Source organism: Euprymna scolopes, chromosome 22 (assembly GCF_053919585.1).
Source record: "Euprymna scolopes isolate OS-2025 chromosome 22, ASM5391958v1, whole genome shotgun sequence".
Taxonomy (NCBI): Eukaryota; Metazoa; Mollusca; class Cephalopoda; order Sepiida; family Sepiolidae; genus Euprymna; species Euprymna scolopes.
This window is the reverse complement of record NC_136503.1, coordinates 38,661,275-38,683,931: the sequence shown is the minus strand read 5'-3', so window position 1 is coordinate 38,683,931 and position 22,657 is coordinate 38,661,275. Positions and strand designations below refer to the sequence as shown.

The window sequence follows — 22,657 nt, the reverse complement described above, 5'->3', positions numbered from 1 at the left end:
AAGGAGTGACTGGTTACTTTTAATGCATCTAAAACCAAGCTTCTCTCTTTACATCATCAACATTCTAATCCACATTTGGCATCAATTAAAATGAATGGCTCTCGTCTTCAGGAGGCCTCAAGTTTTGACAAGCTTCTGGGCTTGACCATTACTCCTGATCTTAAATGGAACACGTACATCAAATCTGTTGCCAAGGCCGCTGGAAAAATGGTGGGATCTTTCTATCGATCCGGTAAATATCTCACTGCTGATCCTATTCTCTATCTATATAAGAGCCAGGTACGTCCAAGTATGGAATACTGTTGCCACATCTGGGCAGGAGCTGCTAGAAAGGACTTGTCCTACCTTGATAGAGTTCAAAATAGACTTCGTAGCCTCGTAGGAGATGTCCTTTTCTCTTCGCTGCAACCTCTATCTCACAGAAGAGATGTTGCGAGTTTGTCTCTGATGTATCGTTATTTTCAGGGAAAGTGTTCGACTGAGCTTCAATCTATGGTCCCCCCCCTCGCCAAACTTTCACAAGAAACACCCGTCTAGCTGTAAACACTATCAATAATTCCCCCCACTCTTTATCTGTGCCTCAACCTAAACGTAGATTCCATGAACAAAGCTTCTTTCTTAGAACTGCACGCCTGTGGAATTGTCTTCCGTTTTCCTGCTTTCTGGCTGACTACAATATGGTTGTGTTCAAGTCTAAAGTAAATAAGTTCCATATAAGTTATCAAATTTACCAAATTTTCATTACTAATGATTACTATATTATCTAATTTCTACTGTACACTCTTTAACCCTTATCCTTGAGTGGCCTCTGGGCCTTGATAATGTGGTGATGCCTATGTAAAAAAAAAAAAAAAAAAAAAAAAAACACCACAACCACAGATCATCACTTTGATCTTGGTAACATTGACTCTCAGAACTTTACTTTCCATTGCATTCCTCCAACTTAACTTAACAAGCAGATCATCGATTGTTTCACAGGCAAATATCAAATCATTGTCATGCAGCATCTCTTGCAGACAACCTGTATAGAACTTCTTGAATAATACTTCTAAGACACAAATAAAATGCAACAGACTTGCTACAGAATTTTTATGTACTTTTACTTAAACAGTAAAGCTGTCACTAAATTTGCCGTTAATTCTAACACAACTTTAAGCAGCGACTACTCGTTTGCCTTTATTTTATACAAAACTTACCAGAAACCTTTCTTAGCACTCTGTCAAAAGCTTTGTTTAGATCTACAAAAGAAAAATACAGGTTATTCTCCTTACCAAAGTACTTCTTTTTACATTTGTCTCAGGATAAATATAGCATAGGTGTCACTTTGCCCAGGCATAAAACCAAACCGAATTTCATCTATGCTTACCTGACTTCATATTTGCTGCTCAGTTATCCTCTAAATCACTTTCAGGATCTGATCCATTAACTTTAAGTTTCTGTAATTACCTCTATCTAGTTCTTCCCTTACACCTTTGTAAAAACACACATTGCTTGAACAATCTTCACCAACAACTCATTTGCCCCTAATTCATGCAAAACCTCCCAGACCACATCTCTTGGCACTCTGTCAAAAGCTTTCTCCAAATTCACAAAAACAAAATACAGCTCCTTCTATTTACTAAAGTACTTTTTTTTGCAGTTGTCTCCGGACAAATATAGCAACACTGGTACTTTGTCTAGATATAAAAACAAACTGCATTTCATCTATCCTTAACTGACTTCTTATTTGCTACTTAATTATTCTTTCAATCACTTTCTGTACCTGATTCATGACATTTTAGCTTCTGTGATTACCTCCTCCTTTATCCTTGTAACTCTTCACAATGGTATAAAGTTCACAGTCTTTTGGAATAAGCTCTTCTTTTATGATTTGTCAAGTGTGTGATTATCTCAATGGTTGTTTCTCCTACTTCCTTCCTTTATATATATACTAGCCTGGGTGCCCGGCGTTGCCCGGGTGTTTGGAGGTGTGTGTTGAGCAAAAAAAAAGTTGTAGCAGGCAGACTCCAATTCGTACCACGAAGGAGGAAAAGAAAGTAAAAAAAAAAAAAATGACGTCTTTGCCATTGCGCCCATCGCCAAACCAGAAGTGGCGAAGGTTTAAATTAAGGCTAGTCAAGCGAAAAGAGGGGATGAATTTTGAAAATATCGGTGAAAAAAGCGACCCCCTCCTTGTAGAAAGGTGCCCAGTTGAGGGCGAAGGAATTAATTTTCCGATAGTTGTCATCCAAAGTGTCGACTTCAAAATGATACCAATTTTGTGAAAATCCGTCGCCTCTGTCGAAAGTTTTAGGCAGACATACATGCATACATACATACATACTTACATACATTTAAACAGACAAGTAAGATTTATATAATAGATGTGTATGTGTGTGTACAGGGTGGATCGATAAAATTGTCGCCCTGGAAAAGACAACATGATTCCATTTTCACTTAATGAAAACCGGTTTTATTTTTTTGTTGCAGACCATCTACTAGTTGGCAAGTTGTGTACAAATCCCCAAAGCGATTGGGACCTTCTATCATGTTTGAAAGTGACACAATGTTCAATGAGGAAGATTGGAGATGTGCCACTGTACAACCATGCTCTCTACAGATCCTAATTATGACAATAGGGCCATTGCCAACACCCTCAAAATGCTAATCCAGATGGTTCAACACTTGAGGGCACAGCTCAATGTATCAGACAACCCATGGTTATGGTGTTTGGTGTGATTTCAAGTGAGGGCCACATCATACCGACTTACATCTTCGAAGTCAACTTGAAAATCAACACCAAAGTATACCTGAATGTGCTGATCCCTTGTTGCAATCAGGTGGCGACTAGCAGATCCTGGGTGTAGCAGCAGGACTCGGCACTGGCCCAGTTCCGGACCCATATCGAGGCGGTGATTGAGGCTGAAGGCGGCTACATTGAATAGGTGTCATCTCTACTACATAATCAAGTTACCTGAATTGACTTTTTCAATAAAAGTTTAAAAATAAAGCTGTAGTGTTTTCTTTAGGATGAGAATTTTATCATTCTACCCTGTATATATATATATATATATATATATATATATATATATATATATATATATATATATATATATATATATATATATATATATATATAATCATTTAAGCACAGTAGTGTTTGAGTATATGGTTAAGTGGCAGTTTTAGTCATTTAGAACGGCTTTAAAGCTTCATTGCTCACTTATTTTTCGACTAAATTTCAAACAGTTATTACAGTTTATAGATCACTTTTCAGCTATATTGTGAGAAAAATCTTTTTCAATTTTCGTTCAGTAAAACAAAAGTTATGATGAATTTAATGGTGTTCAAAATCATAAAAAAACGTAAGGAGGTGAGCAACGTTTTTTATTACTGGTTTTGATAGCAACCACGTCACTTCAGCGACTAGTGTTGCTAATAATTCACTGCTGTCGTGAAAAGAGAAGTAACAAGTGAAACAGATAGAATGAAAGGGAGATAATTTGGGGGGATTTTATTGAAGCAGACGAGTGTCATACATTGTTATTTTACATATGTGTATGCTATGTTTATGGGGACAAAAAAATAAGACTGAATTTAAATAAAGAACAAGTAAATTTATTGAAAGCTTGGAAAAATCATGGATTACAATACAAAAATGCGAGCATGAAAAGTAATATGGTTAAGCTTAAACATGGAAAAGTAAAGGACTAGTTGTTAAAACTGGAAAAGAAAAGGACAAGATATTCTAATAAAAAATATAATAAATTTATTACTTAAAATATTGCAGCATTAAATTTAAAAAAAAATTCAATTTAACATTATATAATCAATTCTTAATGCTACAATATATGTATTAGGCCAAGGTGCATATATATATAGTTTTTTTATTTATTAAGTTTTATATATAGATCATTATTATTGTAGCATATAATAATAAGTGGAAAAATTAATCCTAAAAATGGTAAGACCGAATCTTGGCAAGGATATAAAAAACCGAATTGCAAGATTATGGCAGTCAAAAATGACTTACAAGCAGATTTGTGAAATTTTTAGAAAAGAAAATGCGAAAACATCTCTTTCTGTAGCAAAGCAAATTGGTCAAAGGTTCGAAGTCGAATGCTTAGTAAAAAGGAAATCTGGATCTGGTTGTCCTAGTGCATTCACTTTGAAGAACGACCACAGGCTTAAATTAACTGTTTTGAAGGATCGAAAGAAAACTGATGTTGACCATAGCAAAGAATTCAAAACAGGGGCTGGAAATTCTTTCTAGATATACAATATCTAGACGAATGAAGAAATAGGATTTTCTTCTAAAAGATTTGCAAAGAAGCCATTTTTATCTAAGAAGAACATCAATGATAGAAAGCGATTTTTCTTGTGCTATGGCAACAAAGATACAGATTGGTTCAGGAATATTTTTTGTTTAGACAGAGGTTCTGATTAGGGGTGAAATTCACCCCCAGGGGTAAATTTCGGGATTTAAGGGGGCGAATTATGACTTTGGAGAAAAGATCTGCTGGAGATGCTCTGGGCCGAATATTGTAAATCCATAGTAGCCACCGCCACACTGAAGAAGAAGAAGAAGAAGAAGAAGAAGAAGAAGAAGAAGAAGAAGAAGAAATAATAATAATAATAATAATAATAATGATGATGATGATGATTCAAAACAGAATATCATAAAAATATCTTTAATAAATAATGATTAATGGTTTCAACCAACTCCAGTAGACATTAATTAATAATTATCACTACAAATAAGATTATACTAAGTTTAAAGATCAAATTATTTCAGCCATTCTCAATATGCACTAAATAATAATTATTACTAACAAGTTAGATCATACTAATTAAGGTGATATCAAAATATCAGAAATAATAAATAAACTAAGGAACTGACAATCTTTAAATTTAAATAATTAACTACAAAAAAAAAAAAAGAAAGAAAAAATTATTCAACCAATACGGTAATCTCCCTTTGCTAAGTCAATAAGTTATCCCCCTTGATAGTCAAATCTTAATTTAATTTAATAAAAAATTCAAATGTCAACGGTCGGCCTACTGAGAACGCAGAAAAAATAAATAAATTTAAAAAATTAAATAAATAAATATAAAATAATAAAATATTTTAATCATAATTATACAAATATTACAGTAAGTAATTAAGTTAAATAATGCTGAATTTTGATAGTCCCACAAATTAATTAAAATATTATTATAATAATAATAGCAAATATTAAATAATATATTTCAAGTCTGCGGTGTAGGCGGCCTGTTTATTATGCACGTTTGAACAAAGTCGAACAGATATCTGACGAAGAGATACCTATTCTCGAAATATTATGAATTCACAGATTTTCCAACAGACCGTCTGATGCAAATAATCTCAATACAACCTTGAATATAATATATGTATGAAATATTTAAATATATGTATATACTGTATTCAGATTGTATTAATAAATCTTTTCTTCATTTGCTTCAGTTAGTGTCTCTCTGTTTTACTACTGCATTGTATTGCCTTCTACGAATCATATTTATGTACACACTAAACAATGCTTCAAGCAAACTATATTAACCACTTATCTTTTGCTGAATTTTATCTCGAAGTATGTAAGTACCCTACAATAATTTTGTTTCTTCTACTGTCTGTATGTGTCTCTGTTATCTATTTTTATTCCCATCATAATTCCAGTTGTTTTCTCTTTGTTAGCTATTCTGATTATGGCAGTTTTTGTGACTTTGCTTCGCTAGCTAGTCTAGTTTTTATGTACTAAAACGGAGAATATTCTCCTGTAATTAAGCATATTACACATTCTTGTTTATGCAGCCTTGTCGTTGTATACTTCTTCATGTCATTCATGATGCTGATTATAGAAAAATTAAATCTATAAAATTGCAAGTAAAAAGTTCCATTTATAAATTTTATATTTTATGATTTCGAATTTTCCATATCTTAATTACAGAATTTGGAGCCCATCATGAGTATCAAAAAAAGGAAGTATGATCATTCATATATTGAGTATGGATTCACATCTATCGTCATCAATGGAGAAGAACAGCCTCAATGTGTTATTTGTAATAAAGCTTTGACAAACGATTCTATGAAACCAGCAAAGATGAAGCAACGTTTACAAAATGTTCATCCTCAACATAAAGACAAGAACAAAAACTTTTTTGAACGTCATGGGAATGCTGTAAAACAGATGAGGCTCGTATCAACAAATTTTAAAGAAAATAAACAGAAAGTTACTGAAGCTTCTTATTTTGTAGCTCTTGAAATAGCAAAGCAGAAAAAAAACACATACAATTGGGGAAAATTTGATTCAGCCTTGCTCTCTCAAAATGGTGGAAATTGTGTTGGGAAATGAAATGAAGAAAAAAATTGCAGCGGTTCCACTCTCAAACAGTACTGTTCAAAGGAGGATAAGCGATATGGTCACTGACATCAAGAATCAAGTTGTGCAAGAGATCAAGTCTTCAGCATTTGGATTATTTTCAATTCAACTTGATGAATCAACCGATGTGGCATCATGTTTCCAGTTGATGGTGTTTGCAAGGTATGTTCATGCAGGTTTATTTAAAGAGGAGTTTCTTTTTTGTTCTCCTCTTGAATTAACGACCAAGGCCTCAGATATTTTAGAAAAGGTTTCAATTTTTTTCGACTCAGAGAATCTTTTGTGGGATAATATGTGTGGGTGCTGTACAGATGGAGCACCAGCTATGTTAGGGACAAAATCAGGATTCCAGGTATGTGTGAAAAGGCGAGCTCCAAAAGCGAAAGACATTCATTGTATGATCCATCGTCAGGCACTCAAAGCCTCAAAAACACTTCCAGCTCCGTTTGAGAAGGTTTTGGATCAAATAATTCAAATCGTGAATTTTGTCAAAGGAGGAGCTCTAAACTCCCGACTTTTCAAGCAATTATGTTATGATATGGATGCTACTCATCATTCACTTCTTTTTCACACAAACGTCCATTGGCTGTCAAGAGGAAATGCAACCGAGTGAATATTTCAGCTTAGGGACGAGCTCAAATTGTTTTTCGAGGTTCAAGGTAAGACTGAATTTCTTGCCTGGCTAAACAATGAAGAATGGATCATGCGTCTTGCTTATTTGGTTGATATATTCGAGCAGCTGAATAAACTGAATCTTCAGATGCAAGGAAGGAATACAAATATTATAAAATTCGTAGATGCCTTGAGAGCTTTTATGAGCAAGCTTGAAAATTGGAAGAGAAAAGTCAATACAAAAATTGTAGTTATGTTTGAGAAACTGACATCCATTCTTGATATTTGTGGTGAAGATAAGATGCTTCCACAATTTGCAAAATATGAAATTTTGCAACATTTGACAGCACTGAAAAATGAATTCAGCAGATACTTTCCTGAACTTGGTGATGATGAGTTCGATTTAGTAAGAAATCCATTCAAATTGCCAGTTGAAAGAGTTCCAAATGATTGCCAAGATGAATTCCTTGAGCTAAAAACGGATTCGGAAGCAAGAGATATGTTTGATGAAAAATCTATAACAGAATTTTGGCCCCTGATGTGCGAATCCTACCGAAAAGTGTCGGAAATAGCTATCTGTGCATTGCTTCCATTTGTATCAACATATCTTTGTGAGTCAGGCTTTTCAGCTTTGTTGCAAATCAAAACAAAGCAACGCAGTAGATTAGAGGTAGAAAACGACCTGCGTTGTGCCCTGTCAAGCACTCCTCCGAATATTTCAAAATTTGCCAAAGCAAAACAATCACAGTTTTTGTCATTTGAAGAATCGTAATCTTCTGAATTAAATTGATTGCAGATTTTAATTTCTTGTTATTTTACTTATCTTTTTAAATTGCATTAGTTTCATTTTTTTTTTTTAAGTAATTCATTATAAATAAAAAAAATACATTCTGTTTTTATTTCTATTTTATATATCCATCAATATTTTCAATTTGCATTTAATTTATAAAACTCAATTATAAACATAAGTCGTGTATAATGTTGTGAATGTATTGTGAGACTAACCGTAGCCCTTGGCGCAAGAGGGTCCGTGTGTGCCTGGCATGCAGGGTGGTGGCTGATCCTGTGGTCGGGGCAGCGGAAGAAAGAGTTCCAAGATGGCGCCTGCCTGCTTTTATTAGAGACGGAATCTCGCAGGATCGCAAATTAGCTAGGCCATCTTGAGGAATAAAAATCGGTCCATTGGAGGTGCGAGGCAGTCGGGTTCTGACGTTCGTGGCGATCAGTACAGTGACCGTTGGGTTCCGTTAGTGACCGTTGGGTTCCGTTTCTATTCGTGCAGTCAGCTGAGCTTTGTTAATTACCTTCGCGCCTTGGCTGTCATTGTTTGTTGGTTCGCTGTGTGTTGCCGTGGTTCTTCAGTGAAACGCTTCGTCGCCCACGACGAGACTCTCCGTCTCCTACACGTCGGAAACTACACAAGATACTCTTACAAGCTATTTCGCCCCCCCCCCACTCCGAACTTGGTTTTCTTTTCTTAGATGGCGGAAAGGACAGCTGGGAGTGGACGCGACCTGGAGTCGGTTGGGTATGGATATAACCCACTACGGCAGCCAACACTTCCTCACGCTGATAGACTGCGGGCCAACGAGGTTCGCGATTTGGCGCTAATTAGCGAGGCAGAATTCCACCAGTGTCATCCACGAATTGGAATCCATATTCTACGAAAGGGGGCCGCCTGAGGAGATCCTCATGGATAACGACACGGCGTTCTGCAGCAGGGAATTCAGGCATTTTATGGACAACTGGGGGATGCGCCTTCGACACCGATGCGCATATGTGCCGAGTGGCAACGGCATAGCAGAGCGGTGCCACCGAACCGTGAAGAGGATCGCGGCCAGGAAGAAGTGTACGATCGCGGAGGCGGTTTACAGATACAACACAACGCCTAAGGACGCCGTGACTGGCGGCAGTGCGCCCGCTGATGCGATTCATCACTACCACGTGCGCGTCAAGGACGTTGAAGTGTGTCTACCCGACCAACGAGAACCCCAGGGGATGTACCAAGTGGGAGACACCGTCTGGGTGAAGCCACCCGGCAGCCGGTGCACCAGCAGCTTTTGGAGGGGGCGGGTCACCAGCGTCATCAGTGACCAGGCCATACTAGTCGATGATACTCCGCGCCACGTAAGGGATGTCCAGCCCGCTCTAAGCACTGACCAATCGGCGAGCAGTGGAAGTAGCGAGTCATCCGACGATGAGCGATGGATCCAACCCGTGCCCCACGAACCTGGTGACTCAACTGCGAGCAGTGGAAGGAGCGAGTCATCCGACGATGAGCGATGGATCCAACCTGTGCCCCACAAACCTAATGACTCAACTGCGAGCTCTAATGCTGATGCTGATGCTTCCGATGCCACTTCTGAGAGCTCCGATGAGGAAGTCCCGGCAATACCCCTCTGCAGGAGTGCTCGAATCAAATGGCCACGTCCGCCGTGTCACGTATGTGATCTGGAGACCAGGGGGGAGTGTGAGACTAACCGTAGCCCTCGGCGCAAGAGGGTCCGTGTGTGCCTGGCGTGCGGGGTGGTGGCTGATCCTGTGGTCGGGGCAGCGGAAGAAAGAGTTCCAAGATGGCGCCTGCCTGCTTTTATTAGAGACGGAATCTCGCAGGATCGCGCATTAGCTAGGCCATCTTGAGGAATAAAAATCGGTCCATTGGAGGTGCGAGGCAGTCGGGTTCTGACGTTCGTGGCGATCAGTACAGTGACCGTTGGGTTCCGTTAGTGATGTTGGGTTCCGTTTCTATTCGTGCAGTCAGCTGAGCTTTGTTAATTACCTTCGCGCCTTGGCTGTCATTGTTTGTTGGTTCGCTGAGTGTTACCGTGGTTCTTCAGTGAAACGCTTCGTCGCCCACGACGAGACTCCCCGTCTCCTACACGTCGGAAACTACACAAGATACTCTTACATGTATATATACAAATAAGGAAAAATAAAAGGTTTTTTTTGTAATATTTGCATATTATTTAGAATGCATTTTTGAAAAACAGTTTTTGGAAATGAGGGGGTGAATGAATCTTTGACAAATGGTAAAAGGGGTGCATGGGTCAAGCAAGCCTGAGAACCCCTGGTTTAGATGAATCAAGATTTTGTTTTGTTAGTGATGCATCCGAATGGTGATTTTCGCCAAGTTGCATAAAAACGACAGTTAAACACAAGAATGGAGGGATACTGGTATGGAGAAGTTTTACTGCAGCAGGAGTTGTGGAACTTATTAGATGTGAGAAGTGAATCAATGCAAAGGAATACATTTGAATATTAGAAACAGGACTGATACCAAGTATCCAGAAGCTGGAAATATCCCAGAACATTAATTTTTCAACATGATAATGCACCTGCACACACTACTAAAGTCACAAAAATATGGTTTTCTGATAATTCAATTGATGTGATATTTTTGCCAGGCCAAAGCCTCGATTTAAACCCAATCGAGATTATTTGATCCATAATATCTCGTGCATTGGCTGGAAGAACTTTTTCGAACAATGACAAACTCGAACAGGGATACCTGGTTTCACTCTTCAGTGTTCCACTTTGGTTGAGAGCATGTCTAAAAGGATTGATCTTTAAAAGAAATTAAAAGGGAATGCGATTCCATACTAAGCATTTATTAAAGTAAATGTCTGTGTTATTAGTCTCATTTAAGTTTCCTTGTTCAATTGTTCAATATAGCTTTTAGTGCAATAAAATAAATAAAATTTGTTTGGCCCATTTTTTTTTCCTCACGAGTGTATATTTTTATTTATAAAATATAATTATCCACTTCAAAACCTTGATTACAGAAGCTGCAGTCGAGAACCTTACTGTTAGGCCAAGGTGTCTTGCCTTTTGTTGCTGAGGTTTCGAATCTTGCTAAAGTCGTTATGATGATGAATCATATTGACAGCAAAATACACAAGGACAGATTTTAGTTTTCAAAAATGTCCATGGTAGATAAGCATGGAGAATCCAAACAACATCCGAGTTGTCTATTGTTAGATACATTCCACGTGTGCAATATCGTTTTGAAGATTTGTTACTTGGATGGTATACTCAAGAATTGAGCAGTTGTGTGTTAGGATTGTTAAATATGAGGTGCTTTCAATAAGTTTCCAGACTTTTTTTGTACAGGCATTTAAAATTGTTGTAGCTTCTTGAAAATTCAGTATGTTGTTGCTATGCATCTTATGAGATGACTGACCAATTTTTATGATTTCAGGTTCAGATGAACAGCTACAACAGGAATTGGAATACGCCCTACTAAAGCCTGATTATCACAGCTGGTGAATTTCAAAAATGCAATCTGAACATGAGAACACTTCAAAAGAACGATATGCAATAAAATTCTGTTTTAAACTTGGAAAAAATGCCACAAAAATGTATGGAATGCTTCAGACTGTTTTTGGACCATCTTGCATGGATCTAGCATCAGTTTTTGAGTAGCATAAGAGATTCAAGGAAGGCAGGGAGTCTGTGAGAGATGAGAGGTGTGGGAGGAGTAAGGAAGTCAGAATACCAGAGTTGATTGACCAAATAAAGAATTCCATGGATAAGGACCATTGCGTGTGTCTATAGAGACAATAAGTGCACAGTTTGATGTCAGTGTGGGAACTGTACACACAATTATTCATGAAGAACTGAAGATGCAGAAGATTTGCGAGTTTGTCCCAAGGGCGCAGTCCAGAACTCCATCCTTGTCACAGACTATTTAACCAAGATAGGTATCAATAGTTCCTCACCCTCCCTATAGTCCAAACCTTGCTTCCTGTGACTTTTGGTTATTCCCTAAGTTCAGTGAAAACCTTAGAGGCTATTGTTATGAGATAAATGAGGATATGAAAGAGGCTGTGATGAGTCAGATGCTCACACAAGAAGACTTCTATGGGTCCTTCCAGAAGTTGTTGGAATGATACAAGTGCATTGGAGGAAATACTTTGAAGAGGACTAGAGTTTCATGTGTGTCTAATATCCATAAAAGTGGCCATACGAAAAAAGTCTGGAAACTTATTGAAGGCACCTCATATATATGATCATATGTAATGATGTCATCTTTTAATTTGTAGGCATTTAACTATTTTTACTGATCAGCTGTAATTTATATGTTCGATTCAAAATGGTAAAATAAAGAATGACAAAACCAAACGGTAGCGAATCGAATTGTAGTGCAATGATTATGACATTGTATACCAACCTCACAGAAACAGAATTTCTACTGACACTCTCTCTCATGTTCACTCAAGAGTAGGGGTTTTCAAACTACGCATTGCGGGCCAGATCCGGTCAGCCAAACTACTTAATCCGGCTGTTATTGAAAAGGTAGAAATATTCAGGAAAACTTTTTTAAATGAAAATATGTAAAAATAGTGGTTTTCTTTCTTTTTATTCACAAAAATGCTACAGAAACGTATGGAATGCTTCAGAATAAGGGTGTGGAGAACCAGTTTCACTAAAAAGCAAAGCTAATGAGTAAAACTATAAAACAGATACACGTCAGTTTCTTTTTTTTTTATTTCCGCCTGCATAGCTCTAAAAAAAAAAAAAAAAAATCAGCAATATCCCCCCACTCCCATGTTCGAAAATTTTCTGCTCTAGAGTTATTAAATTTGCAAAGTGGATGACCACCTGTGCTTTGTGAAGAGCCATATCGTTCTCAACATAACGAAAACTAGGTCTCATTTCTCAAATCAAATGCATCATACTCTCAGTTTCTGTTTCAACCTGTATTATTAATTACTGCATTATTATATATTAAATATTAGCCTGGTTTCCCGGGTGTTTGGAGGTGTGTGTTGAACAAAAAAAAAAAAGGTTGTAGTAGGCAGGCAGGCTTGAACCCGTGACGCGAAGGTGGAAAAGAAAGTGAAGGTGTATGTAAGGGTGTTGGTTGAGCAAAAAAAAAAAAAAAGAAAATTGCAAGCGCAAAAAAAAACAATTTTTTAAATAGGAGTAATAAACGAGCTTGAACCTGTACCACGAAGAAAGTGAAAAAAAAATGTGACGAGTCTGCTGTCGAGCTCATCACCAAACTGGAAGTAACATAGGTTTAAATTAAGGCTAGACAATCAAAAAGAGGCGATGGCTTTCAAAAATATCGGCGAAAAAAGCGACCCCTCCCCATAGAAAAGAGCCTAATGATGAGTGAAGGAATTAATGTTTTTGGTCAATTTTTCTATATTTGTCGTCTGAAGGGTCGAGCTTCAAAATGATACCAATCTCGTGAAAATCCGTCGCCTCTGTCGAAAGTTTTAGGCAGATATACAAACATACATTTAAACAAACAGGTGAGATTTATATTATAAACTACTATTATTTCAAGTAAAAGGTAGTATCTTTCTAAGTTGGTTTCCAGGGATGTCATTGACTGGTTTCCATGTAGCCTCTCTGTAGTTAATGATCAACTATGCATGGTGATCACATTCTTCTTGGGGTTATTCTGGTAATCTACATGGGCATAAACAGAATACGGTGGATCGAGATGAGTAAAACATCACTCCAAATCCTGCTATTTCACATGTAGCAATAATTCCAGTTGCACCTGCCATTTTTCATATTGCTACCATATATATATATATATATATATATATATATATATATATATATATATATATATATCTAGATGTTTTTATTTGTTTTTGTTAGCGATACTTTCTTGAATGAATTCAAGTATTTATACGAAAGTGCATTTTTACCTAAATGCTTGTTGTGAATAATTTTCCCATTGACCAATCTGGTACCCCCTTTTAATGGGGAGCGACATATATATTATTTTTATATTTGAATTATATTTTAAAAATTATATATATATATATATAGTAATTTATAAAATATATATTGCGATTAAGCTACACTGAATATTCCGTGTCTCATCCACTCTAGGATTCTTCAGGCTTATGCGCAATATGCTTGAAGGCGCATAAGCCTGAAGAATCCTAGAGTGGATGAAACGCAGAATATTCAGTGTAGCTTAATCGCCATATATATTTTATAAATTACTAACTAGCTCTACCTACATATTGAGCACTTTTGAAGTAAATACTTAAAGTTTACGCATAAATTTATACTTTCGTATATTAATTTTATGTGAGTAAATGAAGTAGTTATGTAGTTATATATATATATATATATATATATATATATATACAATTTAAAGGAGATTAGAATAATAGTCTAAAGAGCTAAGTGTATTTTAATGTAATAGTGAAATTACTAGTTTAATTAAAATACAGGAAATGCTCGTTGTAATTTAGATATATAATAAGCTCGATAGTTAAATGTCCTAGAGCTAATTCAATATTAAGTAATGTGATCTATAATTTAAAAGTTTTAAAAATTTTTTAAATTTAAAAATCAAAATTTAATTAAATTAAAAATCAGTTTCATAAGAAGGAACAACAACAAAGTCAATTATCTGTATGATCGTTTCGGAAATCCGTGCTTTTTATTTGTGGTATACATGAAGTCACGTAGAACAATTATACATAGTTTTTTTGGTAAGCACGGTCTCCTCATCAGCAAATTTAGGAGGATTTCTATTGAATTGAAAAGACACCAAAAATAAACCTAGCATTAACAGTAAGGCAGATGAATCTGAAAAATTGAAGTAAAAGGTTTGGATTTAAAATTTATAAGAAAATTAATAAGAAAATTGGTATAGGTTAGAGATAGAAATGAGTAGAAAAAATATATATATTTTGAATTTACATAATAAATTTGATTTAAAAATATATAGATATATAATTACCTTTTGGTTTTTCTTTTTTTGAAATCAGGAACTGTATTTAAAGTAGTCATTTAGATGTTTGCTATAACTTTTTATTTTATTGAATGATGAATTTTAAAAAGGGCGACGCTCGTGCAGTAAATTGTTTCCGTTAGCGTATTTTGATTTAGAGACGCTACAGTTAATATCTATAGAGAGAGAGTATTTTTTTTTTTTTTTTTTTTTTGCAAGTTTTTAAGGGGAGATAATTGTCATGACTTTATTTATATTTTTATATAATTCACAAATTAAATTCATAAATGAAAATGATAGAAACATAAACTGCATTAAAAATAAACCTATTAAGAGCGTAATAACATATAATATGGCAATGTCTTCCCGTATACGAGTTAAGAAAAATAACCAGGAGACAAAAAAAGATAAAACCAAACTACAAATATTAGATAATAATATAAATAAACAACAAACAAAAACCCGCAAACGTAAGAATAGACACAAGGAGATCCTATGGTTCAACCCCCCGTATTCCAAAAACCTAGAAACAAACATAGCTAGAGAATTTTTTAAAATATTAGATAAGAACTTTAAAGCCCCCCATAGATATAATAAGATTTTCAATAAGAACACAATTAAAGTCTCTTACTCTACTATGCCCAACCTTCATCAGAAAATAATTAGCTCTAATAATAATAAAATTAATAAACTACAAAATGCAACTATACAAAATACATCGGACTATAACTGTAGAAGAAAAAATAAATGTCCCTTACAAGGCTCATGTAAAATTAAAAATGTTATCTATAGCTGCACAGTATCAAAAACTCCAAATATACAAGAACCTATCAACAGCCATAACTCAACTACCAGATTAAATAATAACACCAACTTAAATCAATCTACCGATCAATTATTAACCAACCCACCACATTATAATCCAACAATAGACCTAACGGAAAATAATCATAATAATCAAGAGGTAATATATATTGGTTCCACATCTGGCCCAATAAAACATAGAATTTCAACGCACAAACATTCTTTTAAAAATAACTCTCTATCAAACCAAACTACTCTATCCAACTATATTTGGCAACTAAAAAATAGCAATATTTCTTTCAACTTAAAATGGCAAATAATTGAGACTTGCAAATCATATAAACCAGGAGATAAATTTTGTACATTATGTACAAAAGAAACCCTAAAAATTTTAAAATATGAAGATATAAAAAGCACAACCAAACTAGTAAATTCAAGACACGAGATTCTATCGTGTAATCATAAACGTTGGTTTAAATTTAATAAATATAAACCACCTTAAATCATTAAAAATTACTCATTAGTAAAAATAGATTTTTTTTTTTTTTTTTTTTTTTTTAATAAATTAAGTTAAACCAATTACCGCCCTTAGACTCGTAAATCAAATAATAAATAAAGCCATGACAATTATCTCCCCTTAAAAACTTGCAAAAAAAAAAAAAAAAAAAATACTCTCTCTCTATAGATATTAACTGTAGCGTCTCTAAATCAAAATACGCTAACGGAAACAATTTACTGCACGAGCGTCGCCCTTTTTAAAATTCATCATTCAATAAAATAAAAAGCTATAGCAAACATCTAAATGACTACTTTAAATACAGTTCCTGATTTCAAAAAAAGAAAAACCAAAAGGTAATTATATATCTATATATTTTTAAATCAAATTTATTATGTAAATTCAAAATATATATATTTTTTCTACTCATTTCTATCTCTAACCTATACCAATTTTCTTATTAATTTTCTTATAAATTTTAAATCCAAACCTTTTACTTCAATTTTTCAGATTCATCTGCCTTACTGTTAATGCTAGGTTTATTTTTGGTGTCTTTTCAATTCAATAGAAATCCTCCTAAATTTGCTGATGAGGAGACCGTGCTTACCAAAAAAACTATGTATAATTGTTCTACGTGACTTCATGTATACCACAAATAAAAAGCACAGATTTCCGAAACGATCGTACAGATAATTGACTTTGTTGTTGTTCCTTCTTATGAAACTGATTTTTAATTTAATTAAATTTTGATTTTTAAATTTAAAATTTTTTTAAAACTTTTAAATTATAGATCACATTACTTAATATATATATATACATATATATATATTATTAGTTCAAAATTTTGTTGAAATTCAAAGACTTATATTTTTCTTTTATATAACTCTTGTTTATTTCATCTTGGATCTCTTCATTAATGGGATGACAATTCTATGATCTTATGTTTTCATAAAAATTTTCTTTCTCATCAACTTGTCAGATATGATTTCCATCCAATGTTACCAACAAAAAGTTAATTTTGTATATGATAAACCTAGTGTGTTCGTTTTCAAAAACACAATTGAAGAAACATTTTTCCCAATAATTTTTTTTTTTTTTTTTTAATTTTTTTATTCAATTTTCACCCCAAACAAGGCACAGTGCCACTTTGAAGCAGAGAGCTACTATCAGGGACTTAATTAGTGGGGTCATTATGAAGGGAGATGAGTAGAAAGATGTTTGTTAACATTACACTTGAACTTCTGCATATCATTGCAGTTAGGAAAGCAGAATCCCGGAAGGGAGTTCCAAAGACCCGCAGTTATGGGGAAGAAACTATTGGAGTAAAGGGCTTTCTTGCACCAAGGGATCTCTACTGTAAAGGGATGAGACTTAGTAGCTTGTCGGGTTTGTCGGGGGTAGTTATGTCGGGGAGGTACAAGTGTTTGCAGTTTGTCAGAGCATTCACCATTAAAGTATTTGTAGAACAGGCAGAGGGATGCAACATCTCGTCGATGGGACAGAGGCTGAAGACTAGATGACAGTTCAGGACCTATCAGGTTGGCGACTCTCTTTTGAACCCTGTCCAGGAGCGAGAGACAAGCAGCAGATGCACCAGCCCAGATGTGACAACAGTACTCCATACATGGGCGAATGGTTGCCTTATAGAGGTATAGGATACTGTCAGGCGTAAGTAGTTTTCTAGCATGGTAGAGGGAGCCAATCTTCCTTGCAGCAGCCTTGGCAATGCTCTCAATGTATCTATTCCAGTTCATATTCCCTGTAAATGTTAGGCCGAGGAGTTTAAAAGAAGTACTTTCAGGCAATGTGTTCTTGGCCATTGCTATTGGTGGTAGAGAAGGTTTCTTGTAGTTATTGAAGGAAACAAGCTTAGTCTTAGCAGCATTGAATGTGACCAACCATTTTTGTCCTCATTCCACTACGGATTGGAGGTCATCCTCTAGTGTTTCTGCCATTTCCTTGGATATGTGTTCATTTGTTTTCCCCTCATATCTGTTATAGAGAGTGGTGTCATCGGCAAATATACCCATCTCCGAAACAATTTTATCAGGGAGGTCGTTTATGAATATCAGGAATAATAGAGGTCCAAGGATAGACCCCTGAGGTACTCCCGCATTTATGTCATATTGTTTGGATGTACGACCGTCGAGGACAACTTGGATTTTTCTATTACTTAAGAAGGATTTAATTACATTATGAATTCTTCCAATGATTCCATATGATCTAATTTTCCTTAGAAGACCATCGTGCCATACCTTGTCAAAAGCCTTAGATATATCAAGGGCCATCGCTCTACCCTCCCCTGTTTTATCCAATGAACGGTATATATGTTCAGAAACTACAGTTATGATATCTGCTTTTGAACGGGCTTGCCTGAATCCATATTGTTTGTCAGTCAGGAGTTTAGCAGCTGTTAGGTGCTGGACTAAGGCTTGATTAACTAAGGACTCAAATATTTTGGCGAAAAGCGGGAGGAGGCTAATGGGGCGATAATTTAGTGGGTCAGTTCTTTCACCAGAATTCTTGAAACTGATACCACAGAGGCGGTTTTCCAGCAGTCGGGAAAACAAGATTCGTTAAGGCATTTATTGTAAAGTTTGGACAGAACTGGAGCAACCTCGGCAGAGCATTTTTTTAATAGCACAGCCGGGATGAGATCTGGTCCACATGCTTTTGAGGTGTCTAGGTTTTTTATAATAGCATGTACCTGAGAAGGGGTGATTTTCAAATCGTCTAGTATGGCGTCTGTTCGCAGAGGAAAATCAGGGAGTGAGTGCTGTACCGAGTTCAGTGAGGAGTTTGAGGCAAACCGACTGGCAAGCAGATTAGCCTTGTCAGTTGCCGTGCAAGCAACCTCATGATTGTTTGATAGTGGGGGAATAGTTGACTGTCCATTATTTACTACGCTGTTGTAGATTTTCCAAAAATCCCGGGTTCCTAATTTCTGTGCTTCGATGAGTTTTCTGGTGGTTTCAGAGTAATCTGTCTTAGCTGTCTCTATCACTCTGTTACAATTATTTCTAGCTTCTATAAACTTCTGTTTATTTGAACTGGACTTATGTCGGTTGAATCTGCGGAACGCATGCTGCCTTTGACAAATGGCAGCTGCACAAGCACAAGTAAACCATTGGGGAGAGTGGGGCTAGCTATAGAATTTCCGTGCGGGAACATGTGCTTCAATTGCAGTTTGAACCATTCAGTGGTCTCATTTGCGCACTGTTCCGCTGGAAGAGTAAAGATATTTTGCCATGGGGCATCTCTGATGAGTTCCCTGATGGCTTCCCAATCAGCCTTTTTGTAATACCTCGTTGTTTTGAGTAGTGGGTCTTCAGTTTTAGGGCGAGAATTTAGGCTGATTTCTACCATTATCACAGCGTGATCAGCATTCCCGAGTGGGCTGTGGGTATTTGTTGTACAGTCATTGGGAACCGTTGTCAGAAAGAGATCTAGAAGTGAGGCATGTTGATCTTGCTGGTCTGGGAAACGTGTCGGAAATGTAACCAACTGAGATAGGGAATGGGATATAGAGAAGCTATGTGTTGCGCTACCAACTACGTCTGTGTGATTAGAGAATCCTAGCCAGTTACTGTGGTGGACATTGAAGTCACCAAATACATGTATTTGTGCGTTAGTATCGAGGGAGAGTGCTATATCTATGCTGTCTGAGACTTTGTTTATTAGGGTACAGTCTTGGTTAGAGGGAGAGCGGTAGAGAAAATACAAGTAGCTAATATTGTGTTGCATATTTAGTCTGAAGCACATAAAGGCCTGGTCCTCTGATTCTAGTTTTATTTCTCTAGTCAGGGGGAGGGTGTTACGAATATAGACTCCAAGTCCATGCATATGTCTGTCCGAGTCCTATATAATATATATATATGGGAAAATATGCTTATTCAATTGTTTTTTTGTTTTAGTTATGCCATCTTTGATTCTGAGAATCTAAGATGGCGTAACTAAAACAAAAAAACAATTGCAACTACTCTTGATTTTTTTAAAACTTTTGTAATCATACCCATATCCTTTTTATTTTCTTTTAAAGTTGATGGGTAGGATCGAAACTGCTATCTTCAGACAATGCTCACTTGGAACCATAGAGATTCAACGCCTCTATCCACTGTGCCACAGGCCCCAAAGGGCGATCAAGGTGGTATTTTTTAGTCTATATAAATTCAAGTTTTTTTTTCATATTTGGTCTTCCATTGTTAGGTTCATACCAAATGGTATCATTTTTTTTTTACTGGAATTCTTTGAGATGTATTTATTTATTTGCAGACTGTTATCTTCATCTTCATAGTTGTTGTTTAACTACGTTTTAGTCAAGTATTCCTCTGGCCTTCTTCAGGTGGTTGTTGCGATGGAACAGGAATGCTGAGTCTCTTAACTGTATTCTCAGTAATTACTGCCTTCCATAGTTGTTGTTTCATAACGTTTTGGTCAACTAATCTTCTGGCTTGCTTTATTTTTTGTTATATTTTTCCTCTCTTTTTCTTACTTTTAAAACTTTGTGTGGGAGGGGTTCTCGATAGTCCCACACTGTCAAATCACTCTAAAAGATTAAAAAAAAAAAAAAAAGTACACAAACAAACAAGTGTGAAACTATCATTTTATTAAAAGCAAAAAAGGAAAATAACAAGCAAGAATACTTTCTTTTATGATACATCTTTTTTAAATAAATAATTTTAAAATAAGAGAGAGAGAGAAAAAAAGGTTTAATCTCTTGAATGTAGAATGTCTAAAACGTTTGTATTGCAAAAGAACAAGATTCAGACATTTTTTTTTATTTTCCAATTTTGAGGTATTAACCCTCTTTTCCCATACCAGCCAAGATGTGACAAAATTAGTTTGATGTGGGGATTTTGCCAAGGAATTTTACACAGTTAGACCAGTCGTAAAGCTCAAGAAAAAAAAAAAAAAAAAAAAAAAAAAATTCTAATCTCATCTCTCTTGATACCCCCTAATATTAGAGAGAGCACCAGAAACATCACTCCTCTCAGCGCAATGAAGTAGTTTGTGCATAGGTACTAACTATCTAATTGAAACTACTTCTAGAATTTCCATTCAAACCGTCATCGCAAAAGGCCTCATTCCTATTTAATTATATTTCTGAAATGAGATAGTGTTGTCATTTACATCTTTTAGACTGTTGCCCATCTTGGCTGTTATTTTCAAAACGTTTCAACCGTTGTACTCTCTAGCCTGCTTTAGGTGCCTCTTGGTCATAGTCACCTTCCAATGAATGAGAGTATTACATATTGATGTAGCTTTAGGAAGGATGAAGATAGGATACAAGTTGTCATGAGTTCAAAAGTGAGGCAGGTGGAAATGAGATGCACGTTAAAATGTAACTATTAAAAATAGCTAGTAGTAGACCATCTCTCTCTCTCTCTACCTGAATAATGAATCTAAGATAATAATTTTAAAAAGACATACATTTTGGATAGAAACATCTTTGCATTTATTTTTTTATTCATCCTTAAACTGAAGCATAAGGTCTTGTGGCTTGGTGGGGGATGCCCTTTTCTCTTCCCTGCAACCCCTCTCCCACAGAAGACATTGCGAGCCTGTCTCTGTTTTATCGTTATTTCCATGGCAGGTGCTCGTCTGAACTCCATTCTCTGGTCCCCCCTCGCCAATCTTTCACGAAAAACACCCGACTAACTGAAACCACTGTCAATAATTTTCCCCACTCTTTATCCATGCCTAAATCAAAACGTACATTCCATGAACAAAGCTTCTTTCTTAGAACTGCATGCCTGTGGAACTCTCTGCTGCTTGCCTGTTCCCCCCCCCCCCCGACTTCAACCTAGATGTCTTACAGTCCAACACAAACAAATTCCTGATGAACCGCCCCCTTAAGTAATGAGACTTTATCAAATCTCTAATACTAACTATTACTACGATACTATCCCATTGATTATTGTACACACAATAACCCTTATCCCCGAGTGGCTTCTGGGCCTTGATAAGTGGTGACCACCATGTAAAAAAAAAAAAAAAAAAAAAAAAGGCTAAATTTATAGGGGTGGAGGCAATGTAGGTGGGAAGTTGGGCAGCATGTTCAAATTACATTTTAATTTCTGCATAGTAGTACTGTTGGAGGAATAGGAAGCGACTTCCAAAGGAAAACTGTCTGAGGAAAAAACCTATTCAAATATTAAATCTTCCAGCAAAGAGGTAAGATTTAGCATTCAGTCGAGTGGGTCAGGGGTCTTTTTATTTAGGAGGTAGAAGTACAGGAAAATCATCAGAGCACGTTTGGTGGAAATACTTGCAAAACAAGTAGAGGGATGCAACAGAGGCTGGATCCTGACATCCAGTGTGGGACCTAATAAATTAGAAATTCTTTTTTTTTTTTTTTTTTTTTTTTGCACTGTCCAAGAAGTGTGCCGGCACAGAATTGGTAATTAACGATTTGGTCAGAGAAACAGCTAAAATAATTATAACAAATTCCGTCTAGCAAAACTGAACCCATGCCATCCAAGTAAGTCTTTCATCCCCCCCCCTCCTCATCATCATCCCCAGGAAAGATTGCGGTCGTATGTAACAAGACTGGAGAACCTCAGTGGATTATAAAAAAGAACTTACTTTAAAAATTCCCACAAGGTTATCGATTATGATAATTCTAATTCATCCATCTCAATGAGATTCTACTTTTTT

At 35.9% G+C, this 22,657-nt stretch overlaps 1 protein-coding gene across 9 annotated transcripts in view; it reads left to right on the top strand.

Annotated features, from left to right (window-relative positions):
• LOC145243990 (uncharacterized) overlaps positions 1-22,657 on the top strand; it is a 170,069-nt gene that overhangs the window by 77,296 nt on the left and 70,116 nt on the right. For 3 of the 9 annotated variants that reach the window (XM_080107131.1, XM_080107133.1, XM_080107132.1), the window contains exon 4: positions 2,470-2,989. The exons of 5 other annotated variants lie outside the window; for them this stretch is intronic. In XM_080107131.1, coding sequence (XP_079963257.1) covers positions 2,470-2,606 — 137 coding nt within the window. In that variant the 3' untranslated portion in view covers positions 2,607-2,989. Of the gene's footprint in view, positions 1-2,469; positions 2,990-5,945; positions 6,119-22,657 lie in introns of those variants that run through there. One more of the 9 variants, XM_080107137.1, reaches the window with a different exon arrangement.